Raw genomic sequence first — 15,564 nt, 5'->3', positions numbered from 1 at the left:
TGGTTAACTGTAGATAAGGATCTCATGGACTTTTCTACCTTGGTTTTGACACATAATCCTCAAATCTCAGCTTCCCGAGTAGCTAGAAGTACAAACCTGAGCCACCAGCACCTGGTCAAATTGTTTAAACTGAAAATGGTAATACATTGGGTGATCTGAAGTATAGGAACTTTTAGTATACATTGTATAGGAGTAAGGAGTACAAGGTGGATGAAAAAAATCACTACATACATGCCATATGTACTTGTAGAATTTTTGTCTACTTTGGCTTAGAAAAGTAATTCAAATGTTGAATTCCCTTTCTTATTAGTTTTTGAAACTTGATACTGCTCAAAGACTTTGTGTAGTTAGTTGGTATGGTGTTGCTTATGTTCTCATGTTTAAATGATTGGAAGGAAGCTGTCTTGTTGCTCATAGATTAAGTCATTCTTAGCTGGCTACCAGAATGAGTTGGATATACACATGTATAATTTTTATTTTTTGGTTGTTAGGCTTGAAATCATCTCTTTTGCTCAAGGCTCTGTCGTTTTGGGCCACAGCTCTGATTCCAGGTTTTGAGTAGTTAATTGAAGGGAGTGTCTCACAGGGACTTTTCTGCCTAGGCTGGTTTCCAACTGTGATCCTCAGACCTCAGCCTTCTAAGTAGCTAGGATTACAGGTATGAGCCACCGGTGCCTGGCGCACATGTATAATCGAATTTACCATGACATAAGGAAACTTGGGGATCCAAACTAAAATGTAATTACTGTTATCATTCTGCTGGGTAGGCACAGCTTTTAGCAATATGTTTACTGAGGAACAGAACTAAACATGGTAAAAAAAAAAAAACAACAAAAAACGGTGAAATGTTTTAGAGGTGAAGTTTGTATACTTGATTCTTTTCAAAACACAATACATTTAACTTCAGTGCTCACACTTTGGGGAAGAGGTTTTTATATCCACTGCCATTTATTACTCTACCAAGATGAGAATTTTAGCCATTCTAGACCACTGTAGTCACTAATTCCCTCTCCCTATTCTATTTTAACAGTTCAGAAAACTGATAAGGCAAAACAATTTTGGTTCATCCAGGCTCCATCTTGTAGGCTGTTGTGTTAAGCTGGAATATCTTACAACTCTTAACTGCCGGTTATGGAGCAGTTGTCTATGACTTGAAAAAGGAAGAAAGGCAGAGGCAAGGACAGCACTTGGACAGCTTGTTTTCATTAGTTACTTTGTAGTTGTTTCCAAAAAACTCTTAACAAGAGTCCTATTCTTTTTTTTTTTTTTTTTTTTTTTTTTTTTTTGGCCAGTCCTGGGCCTTGGACTCAGGGCCTGAGCACTGTCCCTGGCTTCTTTTTGCTCAAGGCTAGCACTCTGCCACTTGAGCCACAGCGCCACTTCTGGCCGTTTTCTGTATATGTGGTGCTGGGGAATCGAACCTAGGGCCTCGTGTATCCGAGGCAGGCACTCTTGCCACTAGGCTATATCCCCAGCCCCAAGAGTCCTATTCTTAAAGTGGGCACCTGTTTTTTCTTTATTTGAAGGGCACTGAAAATGAGTCCTTCCCTCCCTCCTTCCTTTTCTCCCTTCTTTGGGTTGAGGTATTGAATATTAAACTCAAGGGCTTCCTTTTGCTTTTAGTTGTTTTTTTTTTTGTTTATTTGTTTGTTTGTTTTTCACTTTTGCCTATGCCGTCCTGGACTTCAATCCTCTTACATTTGCTTCCTGAGTGGCTGGATTACAGGCATGTAACACCAGGCTCAGCTATAATTTAGCTGGTTCAAACATTTCTTCTACATTTGTAGTCTAAGTCCTCATAGCTTCTCACTTGAATAGATTTTGCAGATGCTGTAAATATAAGGCAGATTAGATTCCTTTCTCAGTGAGATGAAAAAAAATTGTAACTATTGTTTATTGCCTCCTCATAAAGTTCAAACTTACTGTATTGAGTGAAAGCCAACTGTAGCAATCCATGTTCAGATACCACTTTCTAGGTCATTGTGATGAAGCACATTTATTGTAACTGTGTATCTGTCTCCCGTATTAGACTAGTTATTGGTGATGAACACGGTAACATTGTTTTCTTATTACAATGCCTAATACCTGTCACGTACAACATCAATGAATCTTGTTGGATGGATCATTGTGGATACTTTAATATATGGCAATTGGTTTAAATAATGATCTTGTTAAGGGGATAGAGGAGGATCTTCCTGAATTATCCCTAATTTTCTTGTCCAAATTTCTTCTTCCTACTTTTGAATACTCTTATCTTTGTTTTTACGGATTTGAATGCTTCTTTTCTTCTCTGTCTAATATATTTGCCCCCAGAGGAACCCAGGGGCATACTAAGCATACTCTGCCATTGAGCTATACGCAGCCCGTATTTATCAACGATTTAAATCTTCTTCTTACTCTAGTTCACATTGATGTATTTCTTGGGAACCGTATAATTTAGCCATCTATTACATTGATTAGTGTAATGCATTTTTACCTAAAATGTCAAACTTGACTGTATAATAGGAAGTTTGTGTATCTCCCCAACTAATGGGCAGCTTAAGCTGTCTAGGTAGTTCTCATTTTTCTTGTCTTATACTCTGAGAATGTTGTAAACTCAGTTTTGGGGTTTAGATCTTTTTCCAAACATAATTTTTTGTGTATGGGCTGGTACTGGAACTTGAGCCCTGGGTGCTATTCCTGAGTTATTTTGCTCGTTTGGCACTCTAACACTTGAGCCACAGCTCCACTTCTGGAATTTTCTGGTTAATTGGAAATAAGAATCTCATGGACTTTTCCTGCCTGGGCTGGCTTTGACTATGATCTGCAGATCTCATCCTCCTAAGTAACCATGATTACAGGTGTGAGGCACTGGTGCACTGCATCACAACTAATTATTAAAAGGGAAATTGTGTGGTCATTTATTCATGATTTTTAAAATTATCTGTCACTGTAATTATAGTGTTCAAATTTTATGACTGAGTTCAAGCTAGCTAGATGAGTCAAGGACTTAAAAAAAGAAACGGGAATATGGCCTAGTGGCAAGAGTGCTTGCCTCATATACTTGAAGCCCTGGGTTCGATTCCTCAGTACCACATATATAGAAAGCGGCCAGAAGTGGCGCTGTGGCTCAAGTGGCAGAGTGCTAGCCTTGAGCAAAAAGAAGCCAGGGACAGTGCTCAGGCCCTGAGTCCAAGGCCCAGGACTGGCAAAAAAAAAAAAAAAAAAATTGCCTTTCTGTACCTATAATATTCCAACAATTTCAATTTTTATTTATTTATTTTTGCCAGTCCTGGGGCCTGAGCACTGTCCCTGGCTTCTTTTTGCTCAAGGCTAGCACTCTACCACTTGAGCCACAGTGCCGCTTCTGGCCTTTTCTATATATGTGGTGCTGAGGAATTGAACCCAGGGCTTCATGTATATGAGGCAAGCACTCTTGCCACTAGGCCATATTCCCAGCCCCCAGAAAAGCAATTTCTAGAATTAATTTTCCATGTCTAACAAGATTAGTAAGTTGACTATATTTTGCAGTAATTTTCATAGGCTTCTGTATTTCATAACTCTTGATTATTTAAAAAGGTATAAATGTTTTATTAGAGGAAATAGAACACTTTGAAAAGCTTAGTGGTACCTACCATATATAAGTGTTTAAAACAGCAGTTTCATACTGCATACAGATTATACCAGCTGTTTTGTCTCTAAATAAACATTACATATTGAGGAAAAGACAATGGGGATGTCTTTAAATCTTTCTTACTTCTATTGGGCACTCTGCCACTGAGTTTTTGTCCCTTTGATCTACCACTTGAACCCTGCCACATAGCCCTTTGTTTTTGAGACAGGGTCTCAAAGTTACCTTTGCCTTATCTCAAACTCTCAATCTTCTTGCTTGTGTATGCTGAGTAGCTGGCTTTATTTGATGAACTTTCCCATTTACTTACTCTTCCTCAATCTTATTTTTATTTATTTGGTTGTTTTTTTGTTTTTTTGTTTTGGCCAGTCCTGGGCCTTGGACTCAAGGCCTGAGCACTGTCCCTGGTTTCTTTTTGCTCAAGGCTAGCACTCTGCCACTTGAACCACAGCACCACTTCTGGCCATTTTCTGTATATGTGGTGCTGGGGAATTGAACCCAGGGCTTCATGTATGCGAGGCAAGCACTCTTGCCACTAGGCCATATCCCCAGCCCCTCAATCTTATTTTTAAATATTGTTCCTGTGTGTGTGTGTGTGCTGGTGCTGGGGGCTTGAACTTAGGGGCTGGGCATTGCCCCTTTTTGTGCTCTACCACTTTGAGCCACAGTGCCATTTCCACGTTTTTGGTAGTTAATTGGAGGTAAGAGATTCATGGACTTTCCTGCTTGGCTGGCTTTGAACATTGCTCAATCCCCAGATCTCAGCCTTACTAGCGAGGATTACAGGTGCCTAGCTAAAATATTGTGCTTTTTATTGACCTCTTTTGTTTCATTGTTTCTTTATAAGCCTATAAATATGATTTGTTTAATATTTACTCTGATTAATACTTTATCCAGCAATTAAAGCTATATTGCTTTGATATAGTGGCAAACCATCTGTAGAAGTAGCCAATACCTCCATAATTCTTACCATTTGAACTAAAACTTTCCAATTAAAGGCAGCCATTTTTTCCTTTAAATGTCTCATTCATTGCAATGTAAATTTTTGAAATACATTAAAAATTTTGGACATATCACAGAAAATGGTTACTTTTTTCCTGGTGGTGCTGGGGATTGAACACAGTTTCTCAATTGCTAGGGAAGCTGTCATGTGAGCCACACTTGCCTTTTTTGCTTTAGCTTTTTTTTTTTTTTTTTTTAAATAAGGTCATACAATTTTTACCCAGGTTGGCCTTGTATGGCCATCTTCCCTTTCCCGTCTCCCAAGTAGCTGGAATTACAGACATGTACCACGATGCCAGGCTCTAGAAAATTGCTAACTTCTTAAAGTCTGAAATTTCTACATGTGAAGTGTATTTTTTTTCATGCTTCACAGATTAACTTGCATACTAGATAATGCTAAATTTGATGTCCAATTAGAGTTTTTACATAAGTTTGTAAGTTAGATCTTAGAATGCCAGTCTTTTTTTCTTTTTTCTGTTGGTCATAGGGTTTGAACTCAGGGGCTGGGTGCTCTACCACTTTGAGCCACAGCAGAACTTCCATCTTTTGTTTTGTTTTGTTTTTTGGTCAGTAGTAGGGCTTGAACTCTGGACCTGGGCGCTGTCCCTGAGCTCTTCAGCTCAAGGCTAGTGCTCTTGAGCCAGAGAGCCACTTCTGGTTTTCTGGTGGTTAATTGGAGCTAAGAGTCACACAGACCTTCTTGCCTGGGCTGACTTTGGACCTCAATCCTTAGATCTCTAGCTAGGATTACAGATGTGAGCCACTGGTGCCTGGCTATCATTTTTATTTTTATTTTTTTTGCCAGTCTTGGAGATTGAACTCAGGGCCTGGGCACTGTCTTTGAGCTTCTTTTGCACAAGGCTAGTATTCTATGCCACTTGAGGCACAGCTCTACTTGTAGCTTTTTCTGTTTATATGGTACTGAGAAATTGAACCCAGGGCTTTATGCATGCTAGGCAAGTACTCTATCACTAAGCCACATTCCCAGCCCTCATTTTATTTATTTATTTATTTATTTATTTATTTATTTATCTATCTATCTATCTATCTATTTATTTATTTATTTGCCAGTCCTGGGGCTTGGACTCAGGGCCTGAACATTGTTCCTGGCTTCTTTTTGCTCAAGGCTAACATTCTACCACTTGGGTCACAGTGCCACTTTTGGCTTTTCTGTTTAAGTGGTGCTGAGGAATTGAACCCAGGGCTTCATGTATGCAAGGCAAGCACTCTACACTGATACATATTCCCAACCCCTCATTTTAATTTCATTTAATTTTTTTAAATTTAAATTTAATTTTTAATGTCTAGTTGAATAGGCTTCTATCATAGTAACTGTTTATATTGGTTGCTTTTTAAAAAATCTGTAATTGTTATGAATGTGTACAGAATAATGACCGCAAGTAGGTGAACTTCCGTAAGTTTCCATTGACTTTTCTTTTTTAATGTGATAATGGAAATAGAAAGAGGATAAACCAGAATTCCTTGGGATTTCCTTTCAAAGTACCAGGGCTTCTTATTCTTGCTCTCTCTTCTGTGCCTTTTTGGAAATCCATGTTACTGTGAATTGAAATTACTAAAGGAATATGAGATAGCCACAGCTTTAAAAGTTTGTATTAGTGTACAAAAAGAATTTAGTCTGTACTCATTTGTTTTAAAGATTTCATTATTATACATGGGAAATGATAGTTGATAAAGCAACAGATGACAACTTTCAAATATGTGTTATCTCCAGGATTAAAATGATTTATTCTTCTGAAGTGTTTGTCTTTTAGAGAAATTGTGGATCATTAGAAAAACAATCATGAGCTGGGTGCCAATTGCTCATGCCTATAATCCTAGCTACTCAGGAGGCTGAGATCTGAAGATCATGGTTTAAAGCCAGTCCAGGCAAGAAAGTCCATGCGACTCTTATCTCCAATAAACAATGCAGAAAAAGCCAGAAGTCATGCTGTGGCTCAAGTGGTAGAGTGCTAGCCTTGAGTACAAAGAGCCTCAGGACCAATGCCCAGGCCCTGAGTTCAGGCCCCAGTACCAGTGGAAAAAAAAGAAAAGCAATCCTGAAAACAGTACCTTTTTCATTAAGAAAACATTCAGATAACCAGGTGGAGGACCAAATGGCTGTAATCTCAGAACTTGGAAGACCAAGACAAGGCAGTTCACTAGTTCAAGACTAGTATGGGCAAGTTGAGCTCCATAGTGAGACCTTGTTTCAATAATGAAAAAAAAAAAGCATTCAAATCTTAAGTAGCAAGTATTAAACACACAAGAGATATTCTTGACTGAGGTGTTTTCAATCTTTACTCTTAATCATGCATGTCTTGTGTAACCTTTATGAAATGTATTTTTTTTTTTTAATAACCAATACCCTGCAAGTTGCCAGGTTTCACTGTCTGCCTTCTCATCTGTCTTCAGTATAGGCCCCTTCTTTTCTTCTCTTTACTCTTGAATTAATCCTCTACCTACTTCACAGGCCGATTCTTTGATGAGAATGAGTCCCCTGTTGATCCGCAGCATGGCTCTAAACTGGCGGATTATAATGGGGATGATGGTAACGTAGGTGAGTATGAGGCAGACAAGCAGGCTGAGCTGGCTTACAATGAGGAAGAAGATGGTGATGGTGGAGAGGAAGACGTCCAAGGTGAGCGTGGGCCTGGCATCCATGCTGTAACCGAGAAACCCACCTCTCAGTTGTTTGGTTGAATTTGTGTAGAACTTCGGCCTTATTAGCATAAACCTTAATACGAATTCAAACCGATTCTGTGCAGTTTCTCAGTTTTATTTTGAAAACTTTTATGACAGATGTATCAGTTTTGCTTTTTTTCATTTTTAGATTATCTTATATATGTTAGCTAAAATGTAGTTAAAATTTGAAACCCAGAATCTTCAGAAGCTTTAGAATTGTTTAAAATGACTAGAGAGTTGACCTAAGGCAAATGCTTCCAGAAAATACTTATTTCCAGTTTCTTATCTGAAAACATGTTGTTATTTTTAAGTACAAATATTTCCCAGTTAGGCTTTTTGCTATAAGGAAAGCTACAAATGATCTCCTGGATACTGAAGATAAAATTATTCTGATACAGAATAGAAAGGCTGTTTTTGAAATTTTTTTTCTGATAGTCTTAAAGTTTGTATTTAATTTTTGAAGATTTATCCTTTTATATTTAATGCACAGATTCAACATTTTTTTGCTATTATTTCTGACCTTTTAAATTAGTGAAAGTTGAGTATCTGTATGCGTCCCACCCATGCATGTATATCAGAGTATATTGCTTTAGGCTTATTTTCTGCTTATTTGTGGAGTTTTAAGATTTTCTACAAAAATTGATTAAGATTGTAGGATGTAAAGTGTTAAGTGTTAAGATTTAAAAAAAATATAGTGTATGAAAGTTCACCTGTTTTGGTTTCTTCCTTGGCTTTTTAAAAAATTATAATAGTTAACCATTTATTTAGGCTTATGACAGGAATTGTTAAAAATTCAGATAAAATATATGATTGTCCTTCAATACTGTATAGTTAGTACAAAAAGAAAAACTAAGAGACTCCTAACATCTACCTAGATATTGTTTTGGTGTAGTACATTCTAGATCTTGGGGAAATATAAGTAGACATAGAAGAGAAGTACTAAGGGTTACCTGGAGATGTCTAGTGAGAGAAAGTCTCCCAGCACTTTTGGTTACATCTCAGAAGTTTGAATCACATTTTCTGTAATCCCATCCTTTCTTTATACATTTTACCCTTTATCCCCATTGTTTTTGTGATTTGTTTGGAATATATTTGTAATTGTATATAACTCTTTAAGGCATTTTTATGAATGCATGTCATAATCAATGAGCTCATAAGTTGTGGAGGGCAGGGATTTTCATTTTTGCCTTTTATTTATATCCCTTTCTGCCTCCACACCCATCCTTCCCTTCCACAGTGCCTCACACTTAGGGACCTCAGTAAATGTGATTAACTGATAACTCGGTGTTTCTTGTCAAGCTTTTATTCTTGCAACTGTGAGTAGGATAATAACAGTCTTTTAACTTCTTGTCTTATAAGCTTTGCTTGATTTGTACTTAAAATGGTCTGCAATTTTTTTCTTGAAAGCTTCCCTAGTTTATTGGATAATTTTGGGGGTTTTATTACAACAGCTAACTGTTTCTTATATTTTGGCTGTGTTTAATTTAGTGAGTTTGATCATACAAATTTTGAGTTTAATAGTTTTGTGAAATTATTTTTAATGCCTTCTTACTCTCTTGTTCCCTTCTTCCTTCCCTCTTGCATTTCTCTTTGCCATCAAAAATGTCTTCATGGTTCCCTTTATTTTTCTAAGGAATATAAAGAAATACTGCCATCAAGTAGTGAGGAACTGTTACAACTCCTTTCTGGGGTTTATTCGACAATAGTTAGAGGAGGGTAGGATTGTTACAAGACTCCTTTACCTCAGGAAATAGAAAGATGCAAGAATATAATGCTCCAGCAAATAGAGATAATTTTGTTAAAGTGTCTAAAAAAAGATAAGAGAAATAAAATAATTTTAGGCATGTTTTAACTGTCTAAAAGAAGAGGGGGAGGTATTATGTAGTTCTCTTAAGTTACCAAAATTTGGATTCCAAATGTTTATTATTAAATCAGAATTTGTAGCATTTGAAAACATTTCTTCATTGTTTAAATGTGGATCTAATGACTGGGTTCCCAATACAGTTTGCTCTTGTAGCCAAACCAGCTACATGGGGCTAAGAATAAAAGACAGGTTGTATATTGCTTTTCAAGTTGTTTAAATCCTCTGGACTGTAGTTTCTTTATGTGACAGTATTAAGCTCTTATGAATCATTCTGTTTTAAAATTCTGTGCCCACCTTTACAGAGAAATCACTAAGTAACACAAATACTATAAAAATATATTTCAGATTTCAGGATGCCTGGAACATATCTAATCCCCAACCCAGGGAAGAAAGTAGGAATTTTACTGCCACCACTGAAACTGTATAAACAAAGACATAAAAAATTGAAGCATAGACATGCCTAATGGTCCATACCTAATTTCAGCATTCTTACTCATCCTCTCAATCTAATGCCTCCCCTCATTTTCCCTAGTTTCACAGGCTATACATAAGATAGGTATTTTTTGAAGTATAGACAGTTTTTGATAAGAAATTGATTAGTATGGAAAAGGAGGGATGGGGAGAGGGAGTAAGTCTTATCAAGGTACATTATATGCATATATGGACATGTCAGAATGAAGTCTAATTGATGTTGGTGTAACTATAATTCCCTGATATAACTAATTAGTATGTGTTACATGTTAATCTTTTGTATATTAAAACTGATTTGAGGTTATCTTATACCCAGCAGATTATACTATTAAGGAAAAGTGATTGGTTTTAAGAATATGGTACAAATTGGTTGTCTCTAATTCTAAAGGAGAGTATAAGTTTAACAGGAAACTTCTTAAAAGGAAAAAAGAAAGTGGTTTGGCACTTTCGAGAAAACAAGTTTTTCTAGTTAAAAACCTACAAAACCAGCTTGGAGTTGGTGGCGCATGCCTGTAATCAATCCTATCTACTTGGGAGGCTGAGATCTGAGGACTGCAGTTCAAAGCTAGTCTGGCAAGAAAGCCTGTGAAACTCTTATCTCCAATAAGCTAATTAGAGAAAACTGGAAGTGGAGCTGTGGCTCAAGTGATTGAGTGCTAGCCTTGAGCACAAAAGCTCTGGGAGAGCCAGACTCAGAATTAAAGCCTCAGGACCAAAACCAATACAAACAAACAAAAAACCCAACAAACAAACAGGAAACAAAACAATCTACTAAACCTAAAATAAAAATGTCATGGGGCTGGGAATATGGCCTGGTGGTAGAGTGCTTGCCTCACATACATGAAGCCCTGGGTTCGATTCCTCAGCACTACATATATAGAAAAAGCCAGAAGTGACACTGTGGCTCAAGTGGTAGAGTGCTAGCCTTGAGCAAAATAAAGCCAAAGACAATGCTTAGGGCCTGGGGGTTCAAGCCCCAAGACTGACCAAGAAAAAAAAAAAAGTCATAAAAATACAGTTGCTTCATTGCTGATCTCTCAGGTTCTAATTCAGATACTTTTCATTTTTATTCTAATGTAGTTTTAACACCCTCTTGCATTTCAAAACCTGCAATTTGCAGCCAAAATTGGATAAGGATTGGCATTGGCAGATGAACTGACAATAATGCAAAATGACAGCTAGTTGACAAAAGGAAACTATCATTAGCTAAATAAATCAAACTCCACAGCACGTTTTGGAGTTATTTAATTCAGTTACTCAAAAAAGAGCTTTGAGGAACTTACTATATGATAACATCATGTGACTTAAAAGAATTTTTTTTGGTAAAGAAAGGTTAAATCTTGGTTAGCCTTACTTTAGTTAGGAAGTTAAAGTCAAGCTAGTTGTTGCAAGGAAGCAAAGGACTAGAGAATACTTTTATTTTCCTTTCTTTTACTTTCTAAAATTTGACATTATCAGTGTGAATTACCTTAATAATTAGAAAAGATAAATTTTAAAGCATGAAAAGTTTACATAAATCTTTCTACCAAAGCATTAATTCAGCAAACTAATGTTCATCTATACATATATAGAAATATATGTAAGGATTGACTCCTCAATGCCATGTATTCCTAATGCTTCCTACGTTTATGTAACTGCATTTGTCTGTCTGTCCAAAAGATTTCTTAAAATCAGTTAATTTTCCAAAAGTTACAGACTTTTTATTCTTTAGGCAAGCAACTAAAAAATAAGGGCAGTGTTTGTAGTAGGTGAGAAAGAACAAGAGAAAAATATCTAAAGGGTGAAAAACAGAGACATTGTTACATCAGCTATCTACAGTGATTTTTAAAACATTATTCTTGATACACAGTTGTTTTGCTTACAGACGATGAAGAACGAGAGCTTCAGATGGATCCTGCAGACTACGGGAAGCAGCGTTTCAATGATGTCCTTTAAGTCCCACAGGGAAATGTCACAAAACCTAAAGTGCTGTAAAATTGAATCATTTCTACTTTGTCATTTTTGACTTTTGTTGTAAAGATCTGTTGTATCAGTTGTAAAGATACATTGAAATAGATTTAAGGAAAAACTTGAATGAAGGAATGTACTCATGTACATATGTGAACTTTTTCATATTGTATTATTAAAGCAAAGACTTTCTTTGGTTATGGCACAGTTGAGCCAAAATAGTCAATCTTTGCATTTAAAGCAAACTAATGTATATTTCACATTTTATGGAGCCTAATTTTTCCACAGTAGACAAGGAGAAAATGTTTGTACAGGTTATAGGTTGCACACAGCATAACCACAATGAGAAGTTATCCAGCTGAATAAATTTTATATACTAATATATTCCTGTTAGCCCACCAGGCATTCTGTTCTATGTACCCCTCATTCAATGCTCTTTAAAGAGCTATGGCTAGATAGTTTACGTGAGGGGAAACTGGATGCTAGCCTGGGTGGGCAATGTGTACAGAGTCACTTCCTTACTTTTATTTTATTGGGTGCTGATGTGTTTTGGCAGATTAACTTTCAGCTGAGGCCTGATGAAAGTTGAGATAACCTTCAAAGAAATAACAATATTTATATTATTCCTTAGTTCTTGAAATTGTGGAGTGCATGATTGACAGTATAGTTTAAAATTTTAATTTTCAAGTAATTTCAGTACTGTTAACTATAGTCAGCACTGGCTAAAATTTTTACTTTCAGAGTTCAAGGTTGGTGAAGATAATCATCATTTAAATGTCACATCTTGAAAGGGGCTACATCTACCTTGAAATAAATCTGCAATCAATATTTCAAAGCTTTTTCTGGCAACTTCAGTGATTTTATTTGACTGGACTTTTTCAGAGTTACTAAATAAAGACTTTTAACAGGTTTTTATTAATGCACAGATAAATAGAAGTACAGTGAGGTCTACAGGTGTTTTTAAAGTAGCTTAAAGTTTGTAATAAAATGAATCTTTGTAATTACTTAATATTAATTAAGGAACCCATCGACCTCATATTTTCCAGACTTACAAAATTATTTTCAGTGCATTTTGTCATTTTTGACATTCAGTAGCATGTATAAACTAGCTAATCCTTGATTTCTAGGATTTAAAGGACTTGCAAATTTTATCTCACTCCCTGAAAACAAAAGCTTTTGATTATAAGGGGGAAACTTAAGGTTGTTAACCCTGTTTTTTAGAAGGGCTCACTATTAATTGGAGCTAAGTATGGGCCACTGGGATAGCTCAGTGGTAGAGCACTTGCCTACAATGTGTGTGGCCCAGGATTTTTCAACACTGAAAAATAAACAAGCAGATAAATCATAAACAAACATTTATTTCCCCACACACTAAAGTTCCAGTCAAATTTCAAATTTGCAGAAGAAATAAATCCCTCTCTTGATGAGGTATACGAAAGATTTAAGGCTTCAGTTTAAAATTACTTAATCACCAGGAAACGATTTGGTAATTTACCGAAACTGCTTTTCTGCTGTATCAAAGCAAATGATTGATACTTCTTGTTATCACTAAGATCAGGCCTACAATGAATACTAAGACATTTCACAGAACTTTTAAGATACAGTTAAACGAAAGTGAAACAGGTCCTCTGGGCATTGGCATGGGGAGATAAATCTATAAATACTCCTGGTAATACATATTTCATGCGAAATCTTTACAAATGAAAACCATGAAATTATCTGCCTTAGTTCCTTTGACATAAAAAAATGGTCATTGATTATATGGTAGCTATTACTTACACAGCAAAATTTTTTTCATTAGCAGCTTAGATATTTTATAAACAAATCTTGGACCAATCACTAACCTTTCTGACTGTATTAACATTGTAGTGCTATGTGAGTCTTTTAGAATTCTGATATTCTCTAAGTCTGTATTAGACATGCTGTTGTTGTTTTTTTTTAAATAATGTTTTACTTCTGCCTTAAGGTTTAGGGTTTTTTTAAAAAAAATCTATTTGCCCTGAATTAAGTGTTAATTTGATGGGAACTCTGCTTATAAAATCATCACTTACTGGGTTCTAATAAATTAAAAATTAAACTTGTTTCACTGTTTTGTTGGTTCTGATATATACATAGTTACAGTCCTGATGTAAACAGCAATTGTTTTTTTTTTTTTTTTTTTTTCTGTGCTGGCCTAGTGCTTGAACTGAGGGATTGGTCACTGTCCCTGAGCTTTCTTAAAAAAAGCTCAAGTCTAATGATCTACCAGATTTAAACACAGCTCCACTTTCAGCTTTTTTGGTAGTTAACTGGAAGTAAAAGTCTCACAGACACTCGTGCTTGGACTGGCTTTGAACCGTGATCCTCAGATCTCATCTTCCTGAGTAGATAGAATTATAGGCATGAGCCACCAGTGCTCAGCTTATTTATTTTTGCCAGTCCTGGGGCTTGAACTGAGGGCCTGAGCAGTGTCCCTGGCTTCTTTTTCTCAAGGCTAGCACTCTGCCACTTGAGCCACAGTGCCACTTCGGGCCTTTTCTATATATGTGGTGCTGAGGAATCGAACCCAGGGTGTCATGTATATGAGTGGAGCACTTTATCACTAGGCCATATTCCCAGCCCAGCTTTTTTATTTTTTAACAAGGCAAAAAAAGCCAATTACAGTGGTTCACAGTTGTAATCCCAGCATTCAGAAGGCTGAAATAAGAATTCAAGGCTATCCTAGGCTACATAGTTACATATCTCAAGAAACAATAGGCCAGGTACAAGTATCTCATGCCTAGCTTCTCAGGAGACCTGAAGATGGAAGTTCACAGCCATGTAGGGCAGAGAAGTCAGGGAGAATCTTCCTGCAGTTAACTAGCAAAACAAGCTGGACTGGAGAGTGCCAGCCATGAGTGAAAAAGCTGAGCAAGAAACTGAGGCCCTTGTACCAAAAAAAAAAGCCCTGGCACCAAAGAAACCTTTTGAGGAAGGCCACCACTAACTGTAATGGCTAACTTGGAAAACTACTACTATATATTCGATGGTCTGTGGCTCCAATGAGATGTGGTATAGTGTAAGCAATTGTACAAAGGGCGTTCACAGTGATACTTCCATACATTCAAATAATGTACTTCATTTATATTTACCTCCCGTTATTTTTTTTTTTTTGTCGTGGGGCTTGATCTCAGGGGCTGGGTGCTGTTGTTCAAGGCAAGCACTCAAGGCTAACTCTACCATTTTGAGCCACAGCACAACTTTTTCAACGAACACTTCTTGATGGAATAATGAGAATGGCCTGTAGTCCAAGGGTAACTGTCTCCAAATCACTAACAGGCTGACATTTCACTAAGACTGGACGCTCCGGATTGATGCTTTTTTTTTTTTTTTTTCACTCCGTGGGTGCTGACAATCCTTTGACCCAGGTTTGTAGTGAGAAGCCCGACTGCCTCAAAGATCCGAGTTCTCGGCCTGCGGAACTGCCACCGCCGACACCACGCGTGGAATAGAATCCAAGGCCACGGATTTGCATGCCGGACCCACGAGCCACTGCTGCCGTCCTCTAGGTTAGGGAGCTGTAGAACATTCGGGGGGGGGGGTCACCATTATCCCAGGCAAGGATCAAGATCCTCATCCATCATCTCTCCGGGCCTCCGGGAGAACTCAGCACAAACCACCTCCGCCAGCGCGCCAAACCGTTAGCCCCGCCCCGTCCCGCTCGGCCCCACCCACCGGTCGCGCCCACGGTTACTATAACCTAGCCGCCAGGCTGCGCGACGCGCCAAGCCCCGCCCCCCGGAGCCGAGGGCGCGCGCCGTCAAGGCCCCGCCCCCGAGCCGAGAGCGTGCGTCATCAAGCCCCGCCCCCCGGGCTGAGGGCGCGCTCCTCCTCCGTCACTCCCCTCCCTTCCTAACTCGGCCTCCCAGCGGTTCCGTTAGCGGCGGGAGGAAAAACCGTCCTTCCCGTCTCCGCCTCTCCATTCCTAACGCTTTACTCTCCCAGCGACCCCGCTACGACGGGCTACGGA

At 37.8% G+C, this 15,564-nt stretch overlaps 1 protein-coding gene across 2 annotated transcripts in view; it reads left to right on the top strand.

Moving 5' to 3' along the window:
* The window catches only part of Golm2 (golgi membrane protein 2), a 40,961-nt gene extending 27,302 nt beyond the window's left edge, over nt 1-13,659 (top strand). Inside the window, exons 9-10 of one of the 2 annotated variants that reach the window (XM_048332203.1) lie at nt 7,083-7,250; nt 11,494-13,659. In XM_048332203.1, coding sequence (XP_048188160.1) covers nt 7,083-7,250; nt 11,494-11,564 — 239 coding nt within the window. In that variant the 3' untranslated portion in view covers nt 11,565-13,659. The remainder of the gene's footprint in view (nt 1-7,082; nt 7,251-11,493) is intronic. The other variant, XM_048332204.1, reaches the window with a different exon arrangement.
* The last annotated feature ends 1,905 nt before the right edge of the window (nt 13,660-15,564 follow it).

The sequence above is a fragment of the Perognathus longimembris genome, chromosome 23 (genome assembly GCF_023159225.1).
Source record: "Perognathus longimembris pacificus isolate PPM17 chromosome 23, ASM2315922v1, whole genome shotgun sequence".
In the NCBI taxonomy this organism is placed as follows: domain Eukaryota; kingdom Metazoa; phylum Chordata; class Mammalia; order Rodentia; family Heteromyidae; genus Perognathus; species Perognathus longimembris.
This window is presented reverse-complemented; position numbering and strand designations above follow the sequence as displayed.